The 22,779-nt window shown below is 41.0% G+C and overlaps 1 protein-coding gene across 3 annotated transcripts in view; it reads right to left on the reverse strand.

The window, feature by feature from the left end:
• UBE3C (ubiquitin protein ligase E3C) overlaps nucleotides 1–22,779 on the reverse strand; it is a 116,841-nt gene that overhangs the window by 20,787 nt on the left and 73,275 nt on the right. For all 3 annotated transcript variants that reach the window (XM_031664970.1, XM_031664972.1, XM_031664971.1), the window contains exons 12-17: nucleotides 21,465–21,622; nucleotides 21,085–21,317; nucleotides 11,387–11,491; nucleotides 7,344–7,431; nucleotides 4,772–4,869; nucleotides 2,619–2,751 (exon numbers count right to left, since the gene is read on the reverse strand). In XM_031664970.1, coding sequence (XP_031520830.1) covers nucleotides 2,619–2,751; nucleotides 4,772–4,869; nucleotides 7,344–7,431; nucleotides 11,387–11,491; nucleotides 21,085–21,317; nucleotides 21,465–21,622 — 815 coding nt within the window. The remainder of the gene's footprint in view (nucleotides 1–2,618; nucleotides 2,752–4,771; nucleotides 4,870–7,343; nucleotides 7,432–11,386; nucleotides 11,492–21,084; nucleotides 21,318–21,464; nucleotides 21,623–22,779) is intronic.

Raw genomic sequence — 22,779 nt, forward strand, 5'->3', positions numbered from 1 at the left:
GCAGACCGCGGAGCCAGCTTTGCCTCATTCTCACCCAAGAGTCAATGACAGTGTGAGCTCCAGGCCCCAAGGGAACTGTGTTACCCACTTTATAATTCTTACAGCAATCCCATGAGGGAATGTGACAGTTTCTCCCAATATTCCACACTGTAACAAGGTGGTGCAGTGCAGGCAGGGAGTGCGTGGGCATCCCTGTGAGACCCCAGCCCCTCTCTGCTCTCTGAGCACCAACTGCAGGAGCAGCCATCAGCCTCTCTGCATTTCACTCAGTCAGCTTATGGGTAACAGGGGTGAACATGCACACTTCAGAGAACCGCTCCGAGATGAGGCAGACCAGCATCGTACAGCATGGGTTCGCTTCAACGACTAGATGGTATGTGGAATAATCACATTAGTTGATTATATGTAAATTATTGGTCAAAAACGCACCTCAAACCATTCTCTCACAAGTAAATTAATGATTCTGAGATATCTGACTTTACTAATTTGCCGAGCAAAACACCACATTTTAACACATGGCTTAATCATTCTTATAGTACTTGACAACATTTATAAAGATTTTAAGCATTACAGTATAAACATCATGAGAAGATTCTTCCAAATCTTTTAACTTCAGTGCAATTATTAGCATGCATTTAGGGAGGTGGGGTGTGATCCGTTTTTAAATAATGTTTAAAGCTTAAGGATTCATTAGGAAATCGGAGGTCTGTTATAACTGGACAGTAACATCAAAGACTCATCTACATGGAGTAGTTTTACAGTTAATTTTAAATTGCTGGTAAATAAGAAACACGTTCTACTCTGGCTGAAGAGCTTACGGCCCCCTACTTGCAAGTGCCCCGCACCACAGCACCTGCGCCCTCGGAGTGCCCCTCACCCACAAACTCAGCTCCTCCCCTACAGGCGCCGCTCCAGAACTGCCTCTCGTAAGGCCCTTCAACGTTAAACAGCTCACTCTTCTCTAAACACTACACGATCACTGGCAAACTCATTATTTTGTCACATCTACTTTTTTCCCCCGGGATTCAACCACAAATTGAACAAGCATCTACTGAGCACCAGCTGTGTACACCAAATAAACAATTCCATCCCAAGCTGTAAAAACCTTCAGGGTCAAGTGGGAGAGATGAACATGAAATCTGCTAATAAAAATACAACACAAGAACTATTAAGAATTGATTTATAAGGTACTATGGGACCCCAAAACATCTCTCAATTAGACAATTAGTTAGATTAGGAGTCTCTCATTTACACCAAATATTCTGAAAACACAATCAGATAGGCAAGGGAAACCTGGCCCTGTGGAGAGGCCACAGCCTGTACGCAGACCTGAGTTCACTCGGTCTTAGCTGATGACACTCGGCATCAGAGGGCCATGGCAAAGATTCAATGGCAACAGTAAATTGTGTGAAAAAATAAAAGCTCGAAATAGAGTAAGGAAACAACTGATGTTAGCTTTCCTCCACTGTTCCAATATTATGACAAAATTAGCTCTTTATGTAAGCAATAAAAATTACTAGAAATCAGGTTTCATTTCCTTAGAAGAAAATTAAGTCGTTCCCCTAGAAGAAAAGGCAATTGTCATTTCACATCGGACAACCTGTCACCTTCCAAAAACTGGGTAAGATGATTTCATTTTTAATTTTAGATCCAGCCTAAGCTTTCATTTTAATCCCTTTGGTATTGACCAACATTGAATTAATGTATTATCATAATCACAATATTTCGAAGTTAAAACTGCTAATATATTAAAGGTTAATAGCACACAAACTTTGAAGACTAAGTATCAAATATTAACATAAGACAAAATGTGCCAGTGAGCTCCAAATGCTATCCAAATTGCTGTTACAATATAATCCTGCTTTACTAATGGCAGTGTCATTGAAGCACACTTATCTTTTTATAAAGAAACTTGGATTGCTATGGCATTTATTTTAGTATATTTATTTTGGCTTACAATTTGTGATTTTATATAAATATTTATACAAAAACACAGAATGTAAATGGCTGCCATCGAGATTTTTAGAATGACAGCTTGCAAACTAAATTTTTGGGGCAGACATTGGGAGGTGGGGAACCGGTAACTTTCTTGCCCTTTAAAAATAATTAATATTTTTTAAAGGCTTCTGTTGTAGTAACTGTCAATTTTAGAAATATTACTTAATAACATGTCTCCCAAATCTGACTTGCTATACTTTTTTTTGGAGACTGGGTCTGGCTCTATTGCCAAGGCCGGAGCAGTAGCACAATCAAGGTTCGACTGCAGCCTTGACCTCCCAGGCTCAAGCCATCCTCCCGCCTCAGCCTTTTGCAGAGCGCAGACAACAGGAGCACACTAACATACCCAGATAAGCTCACTTTTTTTTTTTTTTGTCAAGGCAGGGTCTCAGTACGTTGCCCAGACTGGCCTCTAACTCCTGAGCTCAAGCAATCCTCTCGCCTCAGCCTCCCAAAGTGCCGGGATTATAACTGTGAGCCGCCATGCCCAGCCGCACATTTCAGTTTTTAAGTCATTATGGAACAAGATGATGGACACTAATTTTTAAACCACCACCATTTTCTAAAGCAATTCCCTAGCCTCCACCTGCCAAATAATACATCTAGAGAATTATATATACCATTTTCTGGAGAAAGTTTGTCATAAGCATCTTCATAAATGTAATTTCTTCTTATAGTGACATTAATTCCATCCAGAAATGGACCATCTCCTTGAACTTCTTGCTTATCTGCATAAATCAACCTCTGAAAGATCTAACAAACAAGGAAAGCTGTAAGGTTATTAGGAACAAAAGACCTGTTACAAGTTACCAAAGAATAAACTGCTAAATCTTATCTTTGTATCTTCATAAATTCTGAAATAAATGCTAATAGTCAAGGTATCAAATAGTGATTTTTATCAATAAATATATAGATAATATATAATGTATATCATATTTAAATATTTCGAATGTTGCTCCTTTGCCCAGTTAAGAATAAACTTTAAAAATCCAGCCAGGCATTGTGGTTCATGCCTGTAATCCCAGCTACTTGGGAGGCTGAGGCACGAGAATCTCGTGAACCCGGGAGGCAGAGGTTGCAGTGAGCTGAGACTGCACCGCTGCACTCAGGCCTGGTGACAGAGTGAGACTGTCTCAAAAATAAAATAAATTAAAATTAAAATTAAAACCCCATGCTATAGAATATTTTCATTTATAAATCCTTTATAAAAACTTACGTAGAACAGCTTTGTAAAAGCTGTATACTAACACTAGTAGAAATATCTCTACGACAAAATTCAAATAATCTTTTTGATGTTAAAAATCCAGTAGAGGGAGCTCAGGAATTATGTGAGTGAGAGAGACAGAGAGAGAGAGAGTGTGTGAGTGTGTACGCACGTGCAGGGAGGGTTTCGTGAAGGGACATGAATAGCTTCAAAAGAAACTCTTTTGTTCACCATATAAACAGAGTGTACAGGCCTAAAAAATACACTCTTGAAGCCATTACTGGAGAACGGAACCAGCTAATCTTCAGAAATTTGGTAAAAATAATTGACAAATAAAAACAAAACATTTTAAAATGTGGAAACATATATAAACAAAATTTTGTACATCCAAGACACCAGACAAGGAATTAAGATATTTGTCCATTTCTTTTTTTATAAAGTGGCGGGCGCGGTGGCTCACGCCTGTAATCCCAGCACTTCGGGAGGCCAAGGTGGGCAGATCACAAGGTCAGGAGATCGAGAGCATCCTGGCTAACACGGTGAAACCCCGTTTCTACTAAAAATACAAAAAATTAGCCGGGCGTGGTGACACGTGCCTGTAGTCCTAGCTACTTGGGAGGCTGAGGCAGGAGAACCACTTGAACCTGGGACGCAGAGGTCGTGAGCCAAGATCATACCACTGCACTCCAGCCTGGCGACAGAGGAGACTCCATCTCAAAAAAAAAAAAAAAAAAAAGTTGTGTTTCCGGGCCGGGTGCAGTGGGTGATGCCTGTAATCCCAGCACTTTAGGTGAGATGGTGGCTTGCGCCCAGGAGTTTGATGCTGCAGTGAGCTATGATCACAGCACTACTTTCTCGCTCAGGTGACAGAGTGAGATCCCGTCTCAGAAAAATAAAAATAAAACAGCGTTTCTGATAAACAACTTAAACATGAATGTACAGAAGCGTATCTTCACAAAAAATTGGCATTTTCAAAAACAATGCAAAATATTTTCCCCTCTTTGAGATAGGATCTTGCTTTGTTGCCCAGGCTGAGTGTAAGTGGCGCCATCTTGGCTCACTGCAACCTCTGCCTCCCAGGCTCAAATGATTCTCCTACCTCAGCATCCCGAGTAGGTGGGACTACAGCTGCACGCCACCATGCCCAACTAACTTTTGTATTCTTTGTAGAGACAGGGTTTTGCTATGTTGCCCCGGCTGGTCTTAAACCCACGGGCTCGATCTGCCTGCCTCAGCCTCCCAAAGTGCTGGGATTACAGGCATGAGCCACTGTACCTGGCCAAACAATGCAAAATTTAATAGAGATAAATGACGTTAGACCCTTGTTGTAAGAAATCTATAGTGTAAAAGGGCTTTCCACCAGTTGTAACTAAGAAAATACTTTCAGTTTGTAAAAAGAGGTATCTAGTTGGGTTTTATAAATCATTCTTACCTATTTCAACCTAATGAGAAAAGTATGTTATGTAATCAGCTAGGCACTAGGCACCTTTAGAGATTTCTTTGGTGGGTGTGTTAATTTCTTAACGCTAATATGATACGTAGTGACAATAAATAAACCAAATTGCATACCTTTACTCGTTCCTCAAATGGAACCACAAAAGGCAACTCTGTCAAGACGGCAAGCTGTCTTTCCTCAGACACTGACAGCGGCGGGGACTCCAAACCCACTACAACACATTTTAAAACCTTAATTAGTTCACTTGCATTTTCCGTTGCATTCCCACTGACAATTATTAAGGTGAAGGCTCATGAAATCATCCTGATTAACTCATTTATCTAAATCCAGTTCCATGAACACACCCCCGCCTCAGGCAGACCCATGAGCCACGCACAGTGCAGGATCAGCACAGAAGTCTTCAGTAGCTCCCCAAATACACACCTTGATCGAATACTAAAGATGTCCTAATCAAGAACTACACTTCTGCTCCAGCTGTCTAGCATGTCTCAAGTGCACAGCTAGCCCGAGCACTCGCGGTGAGACCCGAACGCAGCCAGATTCGGCAGTGGCAGGTGCCCCGGCCACCCCCGACCACCTTCATGTCCTTTTTTCTCCTACTATGGCAACAACGATCCTCCCAGACCAGGCGTGTGTGCATGAGATGGTGCCTGGGAGAAGGTTGTATACACAGTGGGCCCCAGGCAGTATTTCATGAATAAACACGTATCCCATTCCTTTCCAACAATAAATCATAACTTGGCCTCTTAAAACTCATTTCAAGGAGCTGGGGATGGCAAATTATGCCTGTAATCCTAGGCTGAGGCGAGAGGATCCCTTGAGCTCAGGAGTTTGAGAAACTGAGCAACACAGAGAAGCCTTGCCTCTACAAAAATTTTTTTTTAAAAACTAGCTGGGCATGGTGGCACACGCCTATAGTCCCAGCAATGCAGGAGGCTGAGGTGAGAGGACTGCCTGAGACTGCGGAGTTCAAGGCTGCAGTGAGCTGCGATTGCACCACTGCACTCCAGCCTGGTGACACAGTAAGACCCTATCTCAAAAAAAAAAAAAAAAAAAGAAAAAAAAAGGAAAAGTGTTACGTGAAGGTATCTTAGACATCATATCAAAAGCACAATTTCATTAAAGAAAAAAAAGGTAAATGGGATTCTATCAAATTTAAAACTTCTCCTCCTTGAAAGACACTGCTAAGAAAAGAAAAAGACAAGCCACAGATTGGGACAAAATATTTGCAAATACATATCTGATAAACTATATCCAGAATAGCTTTGTAACTCTCAAAATTCAATAACTAAAAAACATGTTCACAGGCAGTGTGCAGCGGCTCACACCTGTAATCATAGTACTTTGGGAGGCCAAGGTGGGAAGATCCCTTGAGCCCAGGAGTTAAAGGTCAGCCTGGGCAACATACACAGATTCCAACTCTACAAAAATAAAAATAAAAAATTGGCCAGGTGTGGTGGCACATGCCTGTGGTCACAACTACTGTGGAGGCTAAGGCATGAAGATTGCCGAAGCCCGGGAAGTCAAGGCTGCAGTGAGCTGTGATTGCACCACTGCGCTCCAGCCTGAGCAACACAGTGAGATTGTCTCCAAAAAAAAAAAAAAAAAAAACCAAAAGAAAAAATCAAATTCATGAAAAAGATGCTGAATATCATTAGTTGGCTGGTAGATACAAATTAAAACCACAATATGATATCATTTCCCACCTTTTATAATGGATAATTTTTTTTTTTAATATAGTCTTGTATTGTCATCCAGGCTGGAGTGCAGTGGCGTGGTCTTGGCTCACTGCAACCTCTGCCTCCTGGGTTCAAGCGATTCTCCTGCCTCAGCCTCCCAAGTAGCTGAGATTACAGGTGTACGCCACGCGCCCAGCTACTTTTTTGTATTTTTAGTAGAGATGGGGTTTTACTATGCTCGTCAGGCTGGTCTTGAACTCCTGACCTCGCGATCCGCCCACCTCGAACTCCTAAAGTGATGGGGATTACAGGAGTGAGCCACCGCGCCCCGCCCATAAAATTCTTTTCAAAATGACAACTATAATTGCCAGTGAGGACTGGGAGCAACAGGGGCTCTCATTAATTGCTGGTCTGAACGCAAAGCGGTGCAGCCACCCTGGAGCACAGTTCTGCAGCTTCTCATCAAGTTAAACATCAACTTGCCAAATGTCTCAGGATTCTTACTCCCAGTGAAACTTACTCCATGTCAAACAAAATGTACGTTCACAGAAAAACCTGTACATAGATGTTTATAGCAACTGTACTCACATTCCCAGAGACTGAAAAAAAAAAAAAAACCACATGTCTTTCAACGAATTAATGGATTCACAAACTGTGGTGCATCCTCACACTGGAATACAGCTGAGCAACAGAGGGAGCAACCAACCCACACAGCACCCTCAAATGCACTGTGCTGACCAAAAGGAGCCAGGAGCAGACTACACAGCATGGTTCCCCTTGGAGGCCTTTTGCAAAAGGCAAAGTGACAGGACGAAACAGAAATGGGTGGCTGCTGAAGAGGTGGCCGCAATGGAGCCAGAGGCAATTTTGGGGGTGATGACTTTTCTACATGGTAGCTCCTGGTGGGGGTGACATGCTGTATGAGTTTACCGCTCTGTAAATTAAAGGAGTGAATGTGACAGCGTGTAATTCATACCTCAGTAACCCTGTGTCCTAGAGAACTCACCGTCCAGGGTGGACTGCAGCGGGCCTATCCTCCCCATCCGCCGGAACCTCCACACATGTCTGGATGCTGGCACATAGAGCTGAGTGACCTGTCGGGGGCAATCCTGGTTCAGAACTCCCCTGTGCTCTAGCACACACTTTGACCTGATCACACTTGAACAGAATTGGTGTTGGACACTTCTCTACTATGGACTGGGCCCTCTCTCGGACCTCATCCCTTCACGTCCCCTTTTGGACTACCTTTTCAAGTCCTCTCTCACACTGGCTGTCCTTTCATACTTCTACAGTTAACCATGTTTTCTAATACACCCCAAAGAAATCTCTAATTGTTTTATTTAATGATGCATAATATCTAAACATAGTAAAACAATATAATTGCTTTGTGAAGCAAAATAGATCACCTTAAAAATTATTATCAAAGATTCACTTTCTGGTTTTTTTTTTCCATTTGGTTGTGGCAGTATTCAAATAAAACAGAGATAGTATATTTTCTCTTATTTTTCATCTGTCAGTTCCTCTCATCCCTTATTTTTGGTCCTTGCAATTTTTTACTTTTTGATACAGGATCTCACTCTGTCACCCAGGCTGGAATGCAGTGGTGCAACCTCAGCTCACTGCGACCTCCACCTCCTGGTTTCAAGTGATCCTCCCACCTCAGCCTCCTGAGTAGCTGGGACTACAGGTGTATACCACCACGCGTGGTTTATTTTTGTATATTTTGTAGAGATGGAGTTTTGCTATCTTGCCCAGATTGGTCTTGAACTTCTGAGCTTAAGCAATCCACCCGCCTCAGCATCCCAAAGTGCCTGGGTTACAGGCATGAGCCATCACGCCTGGTTGGCCCTTGCAATTTTTTTTCTTTTTAGATGGAGTCTCATTCACTGTTGCCCAGGTTGGAGTGCAGTGGCCTGATCTTGGCTCACTGCAACCTCTGCCTCCCAGGTTCAAGCGATTCTCCTGCCTCAGCCTCCCAAGTAGCTGGGATTACCGGCGCATGCCACTATGCCCGGCTAACTTTTTTATTTTTAGTAGAGATGGGGTTTCACCATGTTGGCCAGGGTGGTCTCGAACTGACCTCAGGCGATCTGCCCACCTCGGCCTCCCAAAGTGCTGGGATTACAGGTGTGAGCCACTGCGTTCAGCCACCCTTGCAATTTTTAATGAAGAAATTTTTATCCTGTAAAATTTCCCATAATCTAGATTTTGCTAATTGCACCCTCATGGTGTTGTTAAAGATGTACTTCTAACCCGTTTCCTGTAATTTTGTAGTTAGATGTAGAGGTTCCACCACATTTAGATTTAACGTTCTGGCGAGAACGTTTCCTACGTCGTGGGATGCTCGTTCATCGAGAGGCCCCCATCTCTGCTTATCACTGCAGAGGTGAAACCTACTTCGAGTGTGGGTGTGTGCACTGTATACTACCAGTTGCTGATGAGATAAGGGACTTGTGCCAAAATGTAAATCAATTAAATCGCTAAACACACTGCTGGGTTCAGCTGACATCTTCCCATCGCACAACTTTCTGGAGTAAGGAAGAGGTGCAGTCATTTGCATTCTGGGCCCAGATCCTCCTCTCCTGGGAGGTCAACACACCATCTCAGACCAGCAGACCCCAGACAAGTGCTGCACCTGGAGTGGCACCGCCCTGGTCATCTCCTTCACCAGAGCCTGCAACAGGCTGATTCCATTTTGCAAAAATCATTTTCACGTAGTATTCGCTGGAATACTTCTATGCAAAAGATCACACATCATCAATTATCTGTTCTGCCTGAGGTACAGTTTATAAATTGAGTACTTCTTTTTTCAAAACAGTATTCAAAATAATGAGACGGTTCCTTTGCATCCTACAAATATGACGATGAAGGGTTTTGTTAGCGTCCTTGCGAACTCAAGAGTTAGCTGCTTTCATGAATGCTTCAAGTTTCCGCCCATGACCAGCTACAGACAGGCTCCTAACCCTGTCTCCCAGCCCCAGCCACCCTGCAATGGCTTCCTCGCTCTCCAGCATGACAGAACACTCTACACCCATCTTGTAGGGTCCTCCCAGACCTGGAACCAAGCACCGTGCCAGGACTGCTTCTTTTGCTGTGAAGTGACCCCGGCCTGGGTCCCGGAGCTGTTCACTGCCGCGGGATCTGCCACCATTGCTGTACCTTGTCAGTGGGCAGAGTCAGAAGCAACAGGCTTAACTCCCAAATATCTCATGAGGACATAGTCATGCTTATAAAATTTTTCTAAAACACTCCTGCTTTCTCTCCTCTAATATTTCTGTGATATGGTTTCTTTTTTTTTTTTTTTTTTGAGATGGAGTCTTGCTCTGTCGCCCAGGCTGGAGTGCAGTGGTGCGATCTCAGCTCACTGCAACCTTCACATCCCGGGTTCAAGTGATTCTCCAGCCTCAGCCTCAGTCCCAAGTAGCTGGGACTATGGGTGCACACCACCATGCCCGGCTAATTTTTTGTATTTTAGTAGAGACTGGGTTTGACCATGTTGCCAAGGCTGGTCGCAAATTCCTGAGCTCAGGCAATCCACCCACCTTGGCCTCCCAAAGTGCTGGGATTATAGGCATGAGCCACCGTGCCTGGCTGACATGGTTTCTTTTATACCCTCCACCATTCCATCTCCTACTCCCAATATTCTATCCAGTTATGACTTTTTCTCAAGAACAAAACTGAATATACCCTATGTCCCTCTGTTAACATCACTTACATTTTTTGTTTTTTTGGAGACAGAATCTCGCTCTGTCACCCAGGTTGGAGTGCAGTGGCACGATCTCGGCTCACTGCAACCTCCGCTTCCAGGGCTCAAGGGATTCTCATACCTCAGCCTCCCCAGTAGCTGGGACTACAGGGGGACACTTACCATGCCCGGCTAATATTTGTATTTTCTTTCATTTTTCTTTCTTTTTTTGAGACGGAATTTTACTCTTGTCATCCAGGCTGGAGTGCAATGGCGCGGTCTCAGCTCACTGCAACCTCTGACTCCCGGGTTCAAGTGATTCTCCTGCCTTAGCCTCCAGAGTAGCTGGGATTACAGGCGTCTGCCACCACACCTGGCTAATTTTTGTATTTTTAGTAGAAATGGGGTTTCGCTCAGGTGATCTGCCTGCCTTGGCCTCCCAAAGTGTTGGGATTACAGAAGTGAGCAACCATGATCGGCCTCTTTTTTTTATATATATATATTTTTTGAGACAGTTTCACTTTTGTGGCCCAGGATGGAGTGCAATGGCACAGCTTCAGCTTACTGCAACCTCCGCCTCCCGGGTTCAAGCGATTCTCCTGCCTCAGCCTCCCGAGTAGCTAGGATTACAGGTGCCTGCCACCACACCCGGCTAATTTTTGTATTTTCAGTAGAGATACAGGGTTTCGCCACGTTGGCCAGGCTGGTCTTGAACTCCTGGCTTCAAGTGATCTGCCGTCTCGGCCTCCCATAGTGCTGGGATTACAGGCATGAGCCACCGCGCCTGGCCACTTAAATTTTTTACTAACGTATCATACTACTGAATCTGCTTTGGATGTAGGTGTTAGTAATATTCAAATTTGTGTCTGTTCTTTCAGAAAATCAAGGATAAAAGATTGGTGTGGTGGCTCACGTCTGTAATCCCAGCACTCTGGGAAGCCAAGGTGGGAGGATCCCTTCAGGCTGGGAGTTCGAGACCACCAAGAGCAAACATAGCAAGATTCCGTCTCAAAACAAAAAACACAAAAATTAGGCACAAGACCCATCTCTTTTAAGTACTAGACATACATTAATACTAATAAAAGCAAAGTATTTTTCAACCTCAACAAAGAATTACTAGGCTTTAATATAATCTCATGTTAAAAAGGAAAATTGAGGATAACTCAGAATATCATTTTAAGTCAATGATACTACTATATGTCCCATTAAGAAGTTGGCGTAGGAGTTAGTAATAAGGTTTACCGTTACTAGTCGTATAAGTCATAAAAAAATAATTTTAAAGGGCTTAATTCTTCTCTCCCAGAAAAACACAAGTTGAACGTATATTTTTAATGATAAATATTAAAAAGATCTTTCAATATCACCTTATCTGCTTTAATATCTTCTTGTTCTGACAGCCAGTGGTTTGGAGGACAAAAATTTCTCCTAGTGTCTCTGGACTTCAACATTTTCACTAGATTGGTGATAACCTGAAAAGAAAGAACAAATCCGTGTCACACACGTGAGCTCGGCAGCCACAACGCACAGTGAGCAATACATTCACTAAGGAGGAGCGCACAGCGGTGGTGCAGGCACCCGGTGGAGCCGGACACCAAACCCGCTCACAGAAAAGGGCTTCCCTCACAGTCATGTACACAAAGCAGATTCCATCACAGTCATGTACACAAAGCAGATTCCATCACAGTCATGTACACAAAGCAGATTCCATCACAGCGATGTACACAAAGCAGCTATCTGCCAACACGTGCACAACAACAAACACGAACACACGTACACGATAATTTTAAGTTACCACGGAGGTGGTGATTAAGCTTTGAAACACAAATTTGGTGGCAGCTAAATGATAAGAACTCATGAACACAAAGAAGGAAAGGATAGACACTGGGATCAACTTGAAGGGAGAGGGTGGGAGGAGGGAGAGGGCAGAAAAGATGACTCCTGGGGACCGAGCTTAATACCTGAGTGACCTAATGATGTGCACAACAAACTCCGAGGACACGTTTATCTACGTAACAAGACTTCACATGTACCCCCAAACCTAAAATATTAAAAACAAACAACTCCCCCCTCCACGAATTTGGAAATGTCTTAGCTCATCTGAGTTCTAATGAAAGATACCTTTAAGTGATGCAATTTTGTAAAACTTTTTCCTGAAATAGCATTTCTGAATTTTCTGAGAAACAATGTACTAAGGGCACTAGGGGAAAAAAGCAGCACCCCAGCATCACTGTCATATCTCCCAAAGAGAAAAACAATTTCAGCATTTGCCTCACATAAGCAAATGAAGTTAGGTTTGTGATCGTAACTCTAGAAAACTCGAGTCTGATCTCCTTGATAACCTTTCCAAACAGTCTGGCCTGGACACACTTCGTTATATCATCACAAGTTAGTATTTTATCATGGATTTAAAAAACTACAATATTCCTTCAGAACAGTTCCTCTCTGGTTGTGCAGTGAGTTCCTTACAAATAGAATCCAACTAGCCACCTTGGAACCTAGCAGGTACTAAATGACTGACTTGGGATCAATAATTGTAAATTTTATGATATATGATTAAAGAGATCTAATAGCACTACTTTAAAAAGACCTAAAGTTCTCTATCGAATAGAAATGCATTTTGTAATAAACAAAGATAAACCAAAATTGTAAATCCAACATTTTAAATGTCTACCACCAGGACTGATCATATAACTACTACAGAGCTCAAGACAGCGTTTTCTGAAAAAGTTGGCCAGGCCTGTCTGTACGCATGCTACCTCTAATTAAAGACAATGGAAATCATCACAGAAAAAACAAAATGAGGACAATCTGATTTATAATATACCCACCGGATAGATTAGAAATAAGATTTCTAATATATACTAATTTATAATAATTTATATATTATATAATTTGTAATTATAAATTAATATATACTATGTATCTAGTATATATAATATATAAATTTATAATATATCTAATATATAATGGATATATTAGATACATTATAAAGATCACACAATCGTTGAGATTTCCCTTTAAAATTCCGTAATTTAGCATTTACATACAATGAAATACAAATGCTTATTTTATGAAATGCAAATCCAAGGCATGCAGGGATACCAGAAATTCTGTGTGCCTAAGGAAAAAAGTGAAGGGTACTTGGGTTGATATCTCAGGCCACTGCAATGTGGACACCCCTTGAATGACCTACCCATGGACAGAGAAAAAGTGTTATTTGAGCAATTTGCTCATGCAGATAAAACTGCATAGTAAAAACCCACTCAAGATCAAAGATACAGCTTTATAAGTGGTGGATATTTCTTACCAATTCAGAAGTGGCGATTATCTTGTGGCATTTTAAAACCTATCACAACGCTATGGAAATACCATCCTTCTTAAACGAGTGGAAATGTTTAGCTAAGTAATCAGGGTAAAGTGGAGTCAGTTATTCCTTGACCCTTGACTCCGTGGTGTTGCTCAGGGGCTCAGCTGCACACACAACATCTTACAATTAATGGTTTCTTATGCAGCCTAGGCAGACTGGAGAGAACCTCATTACTGGTTCTGTCTGGTTAACTGTTTGGCTGAAACAAAGTACTGTCACTGACCTAATACAGTAATTCTTGAAAGTCATTCATTTTACTCTTCAAAAGGAAAGATGAAATCTCACTGAGCTATGCTAATTACATGTGCTATCCTTGTATGGGATAAATTCAGGTAGTACACACACAACACACACCCTTCCAACAGTAACAGAAGTACAATCTTTTTGTTTGAAGATGATCGTGTCTGGTCTTTCCATTTTTATGACCAATTAAATTGATACTTTAAATCTAGATTTAATAGTTACCATGCTGAAACTGGCCCTTTCATAATCACCCCAACCGTTAACAAAGGTCATGCTTTCCGACATATTTACATCTGCATCATCCCACGGAATCCTGGGGTCCCTGTGAATTCATCATCCCCAAGGAAACTTAGCTGTATTGAGGGCGTAACTTGATCCAGGTTGGGCAAGGGAAAGATCAGGTCTGCCTAACTCCTAGATATCTATTTCTATTCAATCTCTGTTCATGAGGACATATATTTTCTATAGATTACAAACATTATCAAATTATATGAGACGAGTTCTCACTTACATTCTTCTACTAAATTATTATAAAATTAAACGTTAAATTTTTTTTTTTTTTTTTTTTTTTTTGAGATGGAGTCTCGCTCTGCCACCCAGGCTGGAGTGCAGTGGCAGGATCTCAGCTCACTCCAAGCGCTCCGCTCCCGGGTTCACGCCATTCTCACCGCCTCCAGCCTCCCAAGTAGCTGGGACTACAGAAGCCCGCCACCTCGCCCGGCTAGTTTTTGTATTTTTTTAGTAGAGCCGGGGGTTTCACGTGTTAGCCAGGATAGTCTCGATCTCTGACCTCATGATCCACCGTCTCGGCCTCTAAAGAGATGCTGGGATTACAGGCTTGAGCCACCGCGCCCGGCCTAAAAGAATTTCAATATAGTGTATCCTCTTTCATATTTCCAATCCTAAATATGAAAAAAGAAGTAACTACATGTTACCAATATAACATGCCAGTACTACCATGGATTCTTGGTGAATCAAAAAAAGGGGGTGAAGGGAGATGGGGAGAAAGGAGGAGGAAAGGAGAAGGTAAAAAAGTGAGTCCAGCCAAGGGAGCTATGTTAAGGACAGGATATCAAGATAGAAGGCACTGGCCAGGCGCGGTGGCTCAAGCCTGTAATCCCAGCACTTTGGGAGGCTGAGACCGGCGGATCACGAGGTCAGGAGATCAAGACCACCCTGGCTAACACGGTGAAACCCCGTCTCTACTAAAAAATACAAAAAAAACTAGCCGGGCGAGGTGGCGGGCGCCTGTTGTCCCAGCTACTCGGGAGGCTGAGGCAGGAGAATGGCGTAAACCCGGGAGGCGGAGCTTGCAGTGAGCTGAGATCTGGCCACTGCACTCCAGCCTGGGCGACAGAGCCAGACTCCCTCTCAAAAAAAAAAAAAAAAAAAAAGATAGAAGGCACTGTGGTAAGGCATGGTTTAATAAACATCAAATATATTTATATTTATTTATATCAAATAATATATTTTTAGTATAAATATGTCTAAAATATTGCTTTAAGTATGTCCACAATACTGCATGGGACATAATTACATTTTTAAAAGTAATTGTGATTTATCCATAATTCAATTTTTAACTAGGTGACCTGTCTTTTTATTTGCTAAATATGGCATGACTAGTCCTGGACCAATTCCCAAAATACTTATTTAGAATATCAAATACCAAACCTTAAAATTCAACTAAGAACATTTTTCCCTCCTTTACATCAACTATTTTTCTCCTAAGTTTTTAATGAAAAATATAAACATGAAAATTTGACTGGATCCATTTTGTGATCTCGAAACACCTTAACACATTCCTTTTTTCCACATTCACTTTCAGAATCACAAACTCAACTGCTCTACAAGTATCTAGCACCAAAAAGGGAAAGTTCGTAGAGGCAACCATGCCCAAATCACATGAAGTGACTACATCTGCTCAAAGTGAGTTAGAGCCTGTGGCTCTTAACCTTTGCTGCATTTTAGAATCACCTGGAGTACTATGAAAAGCCCACCACGGGCGTGCCGCCATCACTGACTCGAATTCAATTCGTCTGAGGTGGAGCCAGTCGAGTTTTCCACTGCTCCCCCAGATGACTCTGATAGGTAGTTATGACTTGAGAACCAGTGTGGTAAGTTATATGAAATAAGATAGCAAACAGTGGAACAACTAGCTGTATCTAGCGGAATATACACAATTTTAGTGGATTTTAAGTTCTGAAATACAACAGCATTATGTTCATCTCATGTGTTAACTCTTGTCCCTCCTCTCAAGTTCTTCCACGCTAGATCAAAACATTACATTAAATAAATGCAGAAAATACATTATTCAAGTACTAATAAATTTATTCAGAAACGCGCACACTGCCAGGCATGGTGGCTCACACCTGTAATCCTAGCATTTTGGGAGGCCGAGGCAGGCAGATCACTTGAGCCTAGGAGTTTAAGACCAGCTTGGGTAACACCGCGAAACCCCATCTCTACAAAAAATACAAAAATTAGCCAGGTGTGGTGGTGCATGCCTGAGTCCCAGCTACTAAGGAGGCCAAGGTGAAAGAATCACTTGAGCCTGGGGGGTGGAGGTTGCAATGAGATCGAGCCACTGTACTCCAGCCTGGGCAACAGAACAAAACCCTGTCTCAAAAAAAAAAAAAAAAACAAAACCAACAAAAACCCACAAAGGTGCACAACTGTTACACATGCTCGATTTTAATGTGCCATTTGAATGAAAAATAGGTGATGCTGTAAGCAGGTTTCCCTTAACCCCAATATTAAAAAGATCAAGTAGATAACTGCTTAGAAACATACCAACTCCTTATAAAAATCACACTTGGCAACTGTTCAAGGTAAACATTATAAATTAACAGGCACTGTTTTCACAAGATCCCTATGTTTGAGAGTTCATGGCAATGATGATCATAAGAAAGTCTTGCTTAACTGACCTTGGAGAAATATTCTTAAGCACTAGCTATATTATCACAAATGTATACATAAATTAGACGACAAGGCTATCAATCCTAAGTTGTGACATTTCTGTATGGAGACGACGGATATTTAGATACAGTATTGCAACCAAAAAAGCACATATAGTCCAAGTTTTAAAGGGCAACTGAAAGACTAATTGCATCATAACATAAAATAAAAGTATCTTTTTTATCTTGAATGTGATATGTAAAATCTGGTAACTAAAACCAAACAACTGAGTTAATTATTTTTCTTTTTTTTTTTCCTTTCTAGAGTAGATGTAGTCCTGAAACCAGATGAGTTAGTTCTTTAAAAAGCAAAATACAAAGCATACTTAGCACACAATTTCCAGGTTCTGAAGTGCAGTAAATGTGTAATGTGGGAAATACATCAAACGACAATGGATTTTTACAATTTGACTTCATAAGAAGAATATGAAAGTAATGTGTCAGAAAAAGCTCTAAGAACATGACCTCGTTGGAAAACAACCATTTTCCTCAACTGAGTTGTGTCAGGCGAGCAGCAGCTGGTGCTTCTCTCCTGTGTGCTTCCACAGGCCCAGCCTCTGCGATTTGCTGTTTCCCACTGTCATTAGCTGAATGCATGTCTCCTTCATTACATGGTGATACTGCAGGAACAGGCACCCAGTGTGAATTCATTCACGATCCCTTAGCATAGAGCTGTGTCACTATGGGTGGGATGAATACTGTGAATGTTCAAATAACTGAGAATAAACATTCTAACCTATGAAAGTCATGAAATATCTGGTATGCACTGCTGCTGTCAAGGGTTAACCAAATTTTATATAGCCCTTAGTTACCACTTGTTAACCCATTTATGCCTAGTGTTCCATTATCGGAACGCTAAGCTTGTGGGATTTATATTCTACTGCTCAAGGTCATGGCCAAGGCCTGATTTTTCACACAAAAAATTTGCAACCTCTGGCATAAACAGGTTAAAAACTGGTGTATTTTGAAAAACAGTATTCTTCAGCACATATTTAAAACATTATAAAATTACTTCATATAGTATCCACTTTAGTCAAAAAACAAAAAGTGAATCAAATCTTCAGAACAGAAAAGGCTATGGCATAGCGCTACAAGCTTTAGGTCTCTTAGCTGTAACATGGACACCTAAATGGCCGCCTTTTAGGATTATATTAACAGGGCACTGCTGTTGCTTTACTACTTTTTAAAAATAGCTTTTTGGAATTGAAAAAAATACAACTTAACCACTAAGGAAGTAAAAAACTCACAATATGGGTCTCTCTCTCTCTCCATACAGACATATGGACAACGAGGGCATGAGAACCTTCCTCATTCCCTGCTACTTCCTCCTGTTTCCCTATCACAGGAGGTAACTCCTGTTAAGTTTGGTAGATGCATACAGACATCTCAAAACAGGATTTCCTATCTCATCAAGCTAAAGTAATTATAGCTATAAATTACACTTCAAGAGGAGTTTATAAATTTGATAAATGCATAAACTGTTTTAGCAGTGTCAAGGCAGGGCTTAGAAAGTGACCTCAATTCTTATAGTGACAAAGAAAGATGACTCTATCCACTTAAAATTCTATGTTTCTGTGACCAGCCAACAGAGCCTCTCACACAAATGACTTTGGGAGGACCATGATACGACTGAAAAATGAAAATGGTCGGTGTTGAAGGAGTCAGGTCTCATCATTTGCAATTCTGTCAAAATCAATGGAAGGCAGGAGATCATGGGCAAAATGCTTTTGCCTTCTTTGGTTGATTCTACCTCGAATTCTTCAACTCAAATTTGGTACAATAATAATATGAAAAATGCTGATAAAATTTTTATTCTTTTCAGAAGGGGAATGTAGAATAGTAGCTAGTTCTACCATCATATACGTGACCTCAACTGTAAAAACAAATTACAGTATCTTTCTCGCAGAACTATTGCATTAAATGAATATAGGCAAAGCTCTTAGAATACTGCCTAAAACACAGTTAATTGCAGAGGTGTAAGTTCATATATCTTCATAATAAAGATAGTATTTTCTTAAAAGAAAAGCTAATAGCAGCTGATTACTCAAAAATTATGCAGTGATTTTTATTTTGGGGGGCTCAGCTCAACAGCAGGTAGCATAAAATGGTTTGGGGGACAGGAGGCCAAAGAACAGAAATCCTTTAAAAAAAAAAAAGGTCTTTAAACAATTCTAAACTCAAAAGGTCTTAGAACAACTTATTTCAAACCTAAAACGATCACCACCACCAACAAAAAAAAGGTAAACATTCACCCTCTTTTTTTTTGAGAGAGAGTCTCACCTTATGGCCTAGGCTGGAGTGCAGTGGTGCTATCTCGGCTGATTGCAACCTCCGCCTCCCGAGTTCTAGCGATTCTCCTGCCCCAGCCTCCCCAGTAGCTGGGATTACAGGCGTGGATCACCACGCCCAGCTAATTTTTGGTATCTTTAGTAGAGATGGGGTTTCACCACGTTGGCCAGGTTGGTCTCCAACTCCTGAGCTCATGATCCACCTGCCTTGGCCTCCCAAAGTGCTGGGATTATAGGCGTGAGTCACCACACCTGGCCTCACCCCAATTCTTAAAACCTTCAATGGTTAATAAGGTGGCAGGGAGTCATTTTGAGGCATAAAAAATTCTGTACAAACTCTTCACTTAATGCTTAACCAAAACAAAATAAGGTCAGGGTGGAAAATACCTTATATGGCATTATTAAGTTCAGAGATTTCTACATACTAAAGATAAGGCTGTCATATGGAAATTATGAAACTCTCAACAGGTGCTATAAAGCAGTGAAATGATCTGATATCATACACAACACCTGATATTCCACATCATGGAAAGCTTTATTGTTAATAAAGACCCCAGGGTTTAATCAAATATGGAAAGGAAAACAAACATGCTACCTGTAACACCCACGTCCAGGAAAAGCTTATATAAGAATTGTAAGTTTTAAATAGGTGAGATTGCTTATTTTTTAACATAGAAAAGTTGCAAAATTGTCAATCTTTAAGAAAGGATATAGTAAAGGCTTACCATGTGACCTTTCCAGTTTACTTAGGACTACAGAAACAGGTAATTAAAATAAATTGTGCAAACATATATTACATCAATCTGCCCAAATTATAAATTCAATGATGCATTAGGACTGTATTCAGTGCAATCAAAACATTATCAGTTACTGCTGCTGCTGCTAATGCTCATGCTCCTAAGAGAAATGTGTTGTAAAACCAGGCAGAACGGGCTGGAGAGAGACTCTCGTGGACCTGGAGGATGAATAAGCATTCCTTAATTAGCCCATCAGGGTAAGTGCAAGCATTAATGGGCCCTTCCTAAAGTCTAGCTTGACATCTTTCTCCAAACACGGCCAAGAAGAAAGTTCCATTAGTAATATTAATACAAGCTTAGTTGATCATTTTCATTCAATTAACTTCTTTCAATTAAATAGATAGCTTGACAAAAGCAGTGATAAAAGACCCAAAGGGACAGCTGATGACTCGAACTGAACATTAGTGTGCGAGAGGTCGCTGGTATTAAACGGACTGTAAATCCAGCATTCAATTTGGAAAATGCACTTCTTCTGCTCTCACTCCTTTAATGAGCAATTTTAGCTGACTAGATGTGTTTGCTGCAGAAATTTCATGGGAAGTCAAGCACCCTTTTCCTTTTCTTTTCTTTTTTTCCGTCCCAACAGTTACATTCTCACTGGTGGTGGTTTCCTGCCAACATTCCAGCCATAGTAACTCAAAACTTCACTTTCTGGTTAAGAATGAAGATATGTTAAAATAATTTATATACAACTAGCATTAAAAATTAATGACCTATTTTACCTTGTTAATCAATTTTTGAAAGGTTTCAAAAAATAATAAAATCTAAGAAATACTTACTGAAAAATAAAAACATTTTAAAAACTGTATTTATATTTCATCGTATCACAGTTAAGTATTTAGGGCCACACAGAAAAGATGCACGTAACAAGGTTTAAAAACATGGTTTTAAGTGAGGCAAATGTAAATTAAAATGAAAGTAATTTTAGTTAATTAAATTACCTTAATCAAAAGTACTAAAATTACTTTTCTTAATTAAAAAGTTGTACAGGCCAGCTGCAGTGGCTCATGCCTATAATCCCAGCATTATGGGAGGCAGAAGCAGGAGGAACCCATGAGGCCAGGGGTTTGAGACCAGCCTGGGTAACACAGTGAGACTCTGGCTCTACAAAAAAACTAACAAATTAGCTGGGCATGGTGGCACGTGCCAGTAGCCCGAGTTCCTCAGGAGGCTGAGGTGAGAGGATTGCTTGATCCCAGGAGTTCAAGGCTGCAGCGGGATATGATGGTGTCACTGCACTTCAGCCTAGGAGACACATCAAGTCCATGTATATATTTAAAAAAAAAAAAAAAAGGTCTTGCAAATTAACGCATGTCTGAAACAAACCTGTATTTTTATTCCTCTGCAATGGTCAAGACAAAAATGTGTATATTTTTCAGTGTCAGCAAACAAAAAAATACATATACTCTATACCTTAAATAACTGAATCCATCGTTTCTGCTCCATCTGTATGCATTGTTGCATTTCAGAGCTAGTGGTGACCCCAATACTCTGAAATGCTGTAACATATTCTTCTCGAACTTCTGGTTTGGTTTCTGGATAAGCCAACTTGATGATCCCCAGGCATGCATCTCGAAGGCATCGAGACAACATTATCAGCTCTTCTAAAGTAAAAGGCATCATCGATGATTGTCTTTGACCTACAACTAAAAAATACAATCCAATTTTCTATCATTTCTTTTTCCATCTTTTAACACACACTGAAAGACTTAAAAAGCTTAAAACTTTTCTACTGTCTATGAAAACTGTTGGGCCATGTGGCCAGCAGCAAACTGGTTTCTCAAAATCCTTACCTTCTATGGGATCACCGAAGAATTCATTATCATGTATGGAAATTAGTGAATGACTAAACAAGGAGCTAAAAAGGTAAAAGAGTGGGATGATTCGACTAGAATCTTCAAAAGACATAGGAGAACCCCTGGATATCACCTGAAGCAATGGTACCATAGACCTTGAATTAAAGAAAAGAAGAAAAAAACCAGTCACTTTACAATTAGTCTTAGTTTGGGAACTAATTAAAACATAACATCAAACAAATATAATCAGGGAAAGTAACATTTGCATTAGGAATTAAACTACTTAAAGGCAAGGTAAAGTCACCATGGCAATGCAGGTTAATAAACAGCACAGATTAATACATAAAATAGCATACCAACCCATTAATCTTCACTAAGGTTCCTGCTACCTACATCAACCGGATAATGAAGTTACTAAGAGTGAGCCAGTCGTTCCCAGGCTAAGGCCCTAAGAAGAGGTCTAATAAGGCCGCTATTCAAGACACACATGTACTTTACTTTTATGAGGAAACCATCCCCCTTCCCATCTACTCAACATATTTAATAAAGGCAAATCATTCTGCTCTCAGGAAAAATTTATCCAGCGACTTACTTTTGGTAAGGCTGAAAGCTATTCAATATTGAAGCCAAACTGGAACCTTAAGAAACAAAGTTTTTGGTTCTCTACAGTGGCCTTGTTCCCACTGTCTGCTTTATTCACCAGCTCCCATCCTGCTCCTGCTTTCACAGCAGCTAAGGTGGTCTTTACTCAGCAGCCCCTGTCACCCATCAAGAGCTATGATATGATAAATTAATTAGCCAGGTGTAATGATATGTGCCCACAGTCCCAGTTACTTAGGAGGCTGAGGCAGGAGAATGGCTTGAGACCAGGAGGCGGAGGATGCCATGAGCTGAGATTGTGCCACTGCACTCCAGCCTGGGCAACAGAGCCAGATTCTGTTTCAAAAAAAGTTTAAAATGTTAAGAAAAAAAAAAAAAAAGGCCAGGTGTGGTGGCTCACACCTGTAATCCCAGCACTTTGGGAGGCCGATGTGGGTGGATCACAAGGTCAGGAGTTCAAGACCAGCCTGGCCAACATGATGAAACCCTCTCTACTAAAGACACAAAAAATTAGCTGGGCGTGGTGGCGTGTGCCTGTAATTCCAACTACTTGGGAGGCTGAGGCAGGGGAATCACTTGAACTTGGGAGGCAGAGGTTGCAGTGAGCTGAGATCATGCCTGGGAAACAGGGTGAGACTCTGTCTCCAAAAATATAAACAAACAAATAAAAAGCTACAATATATTATATTGACTTATTTCACCTAGAACGTCT

The sequence above is a fragment of the Papio anubis genome, chromosome 4, assembly GCF_008728515.1.
Source record: "Papio anubis isolate 15944 chromosome 4, Panubis1.0, whole genome shotgun sequence".
Taxonomy (NCBI): domain Eukaryota; kingdom Metazoa; phylum Chordata; class Mammalia; order Primates; family Cercopithecidae; genus Papio; species Papio anubis.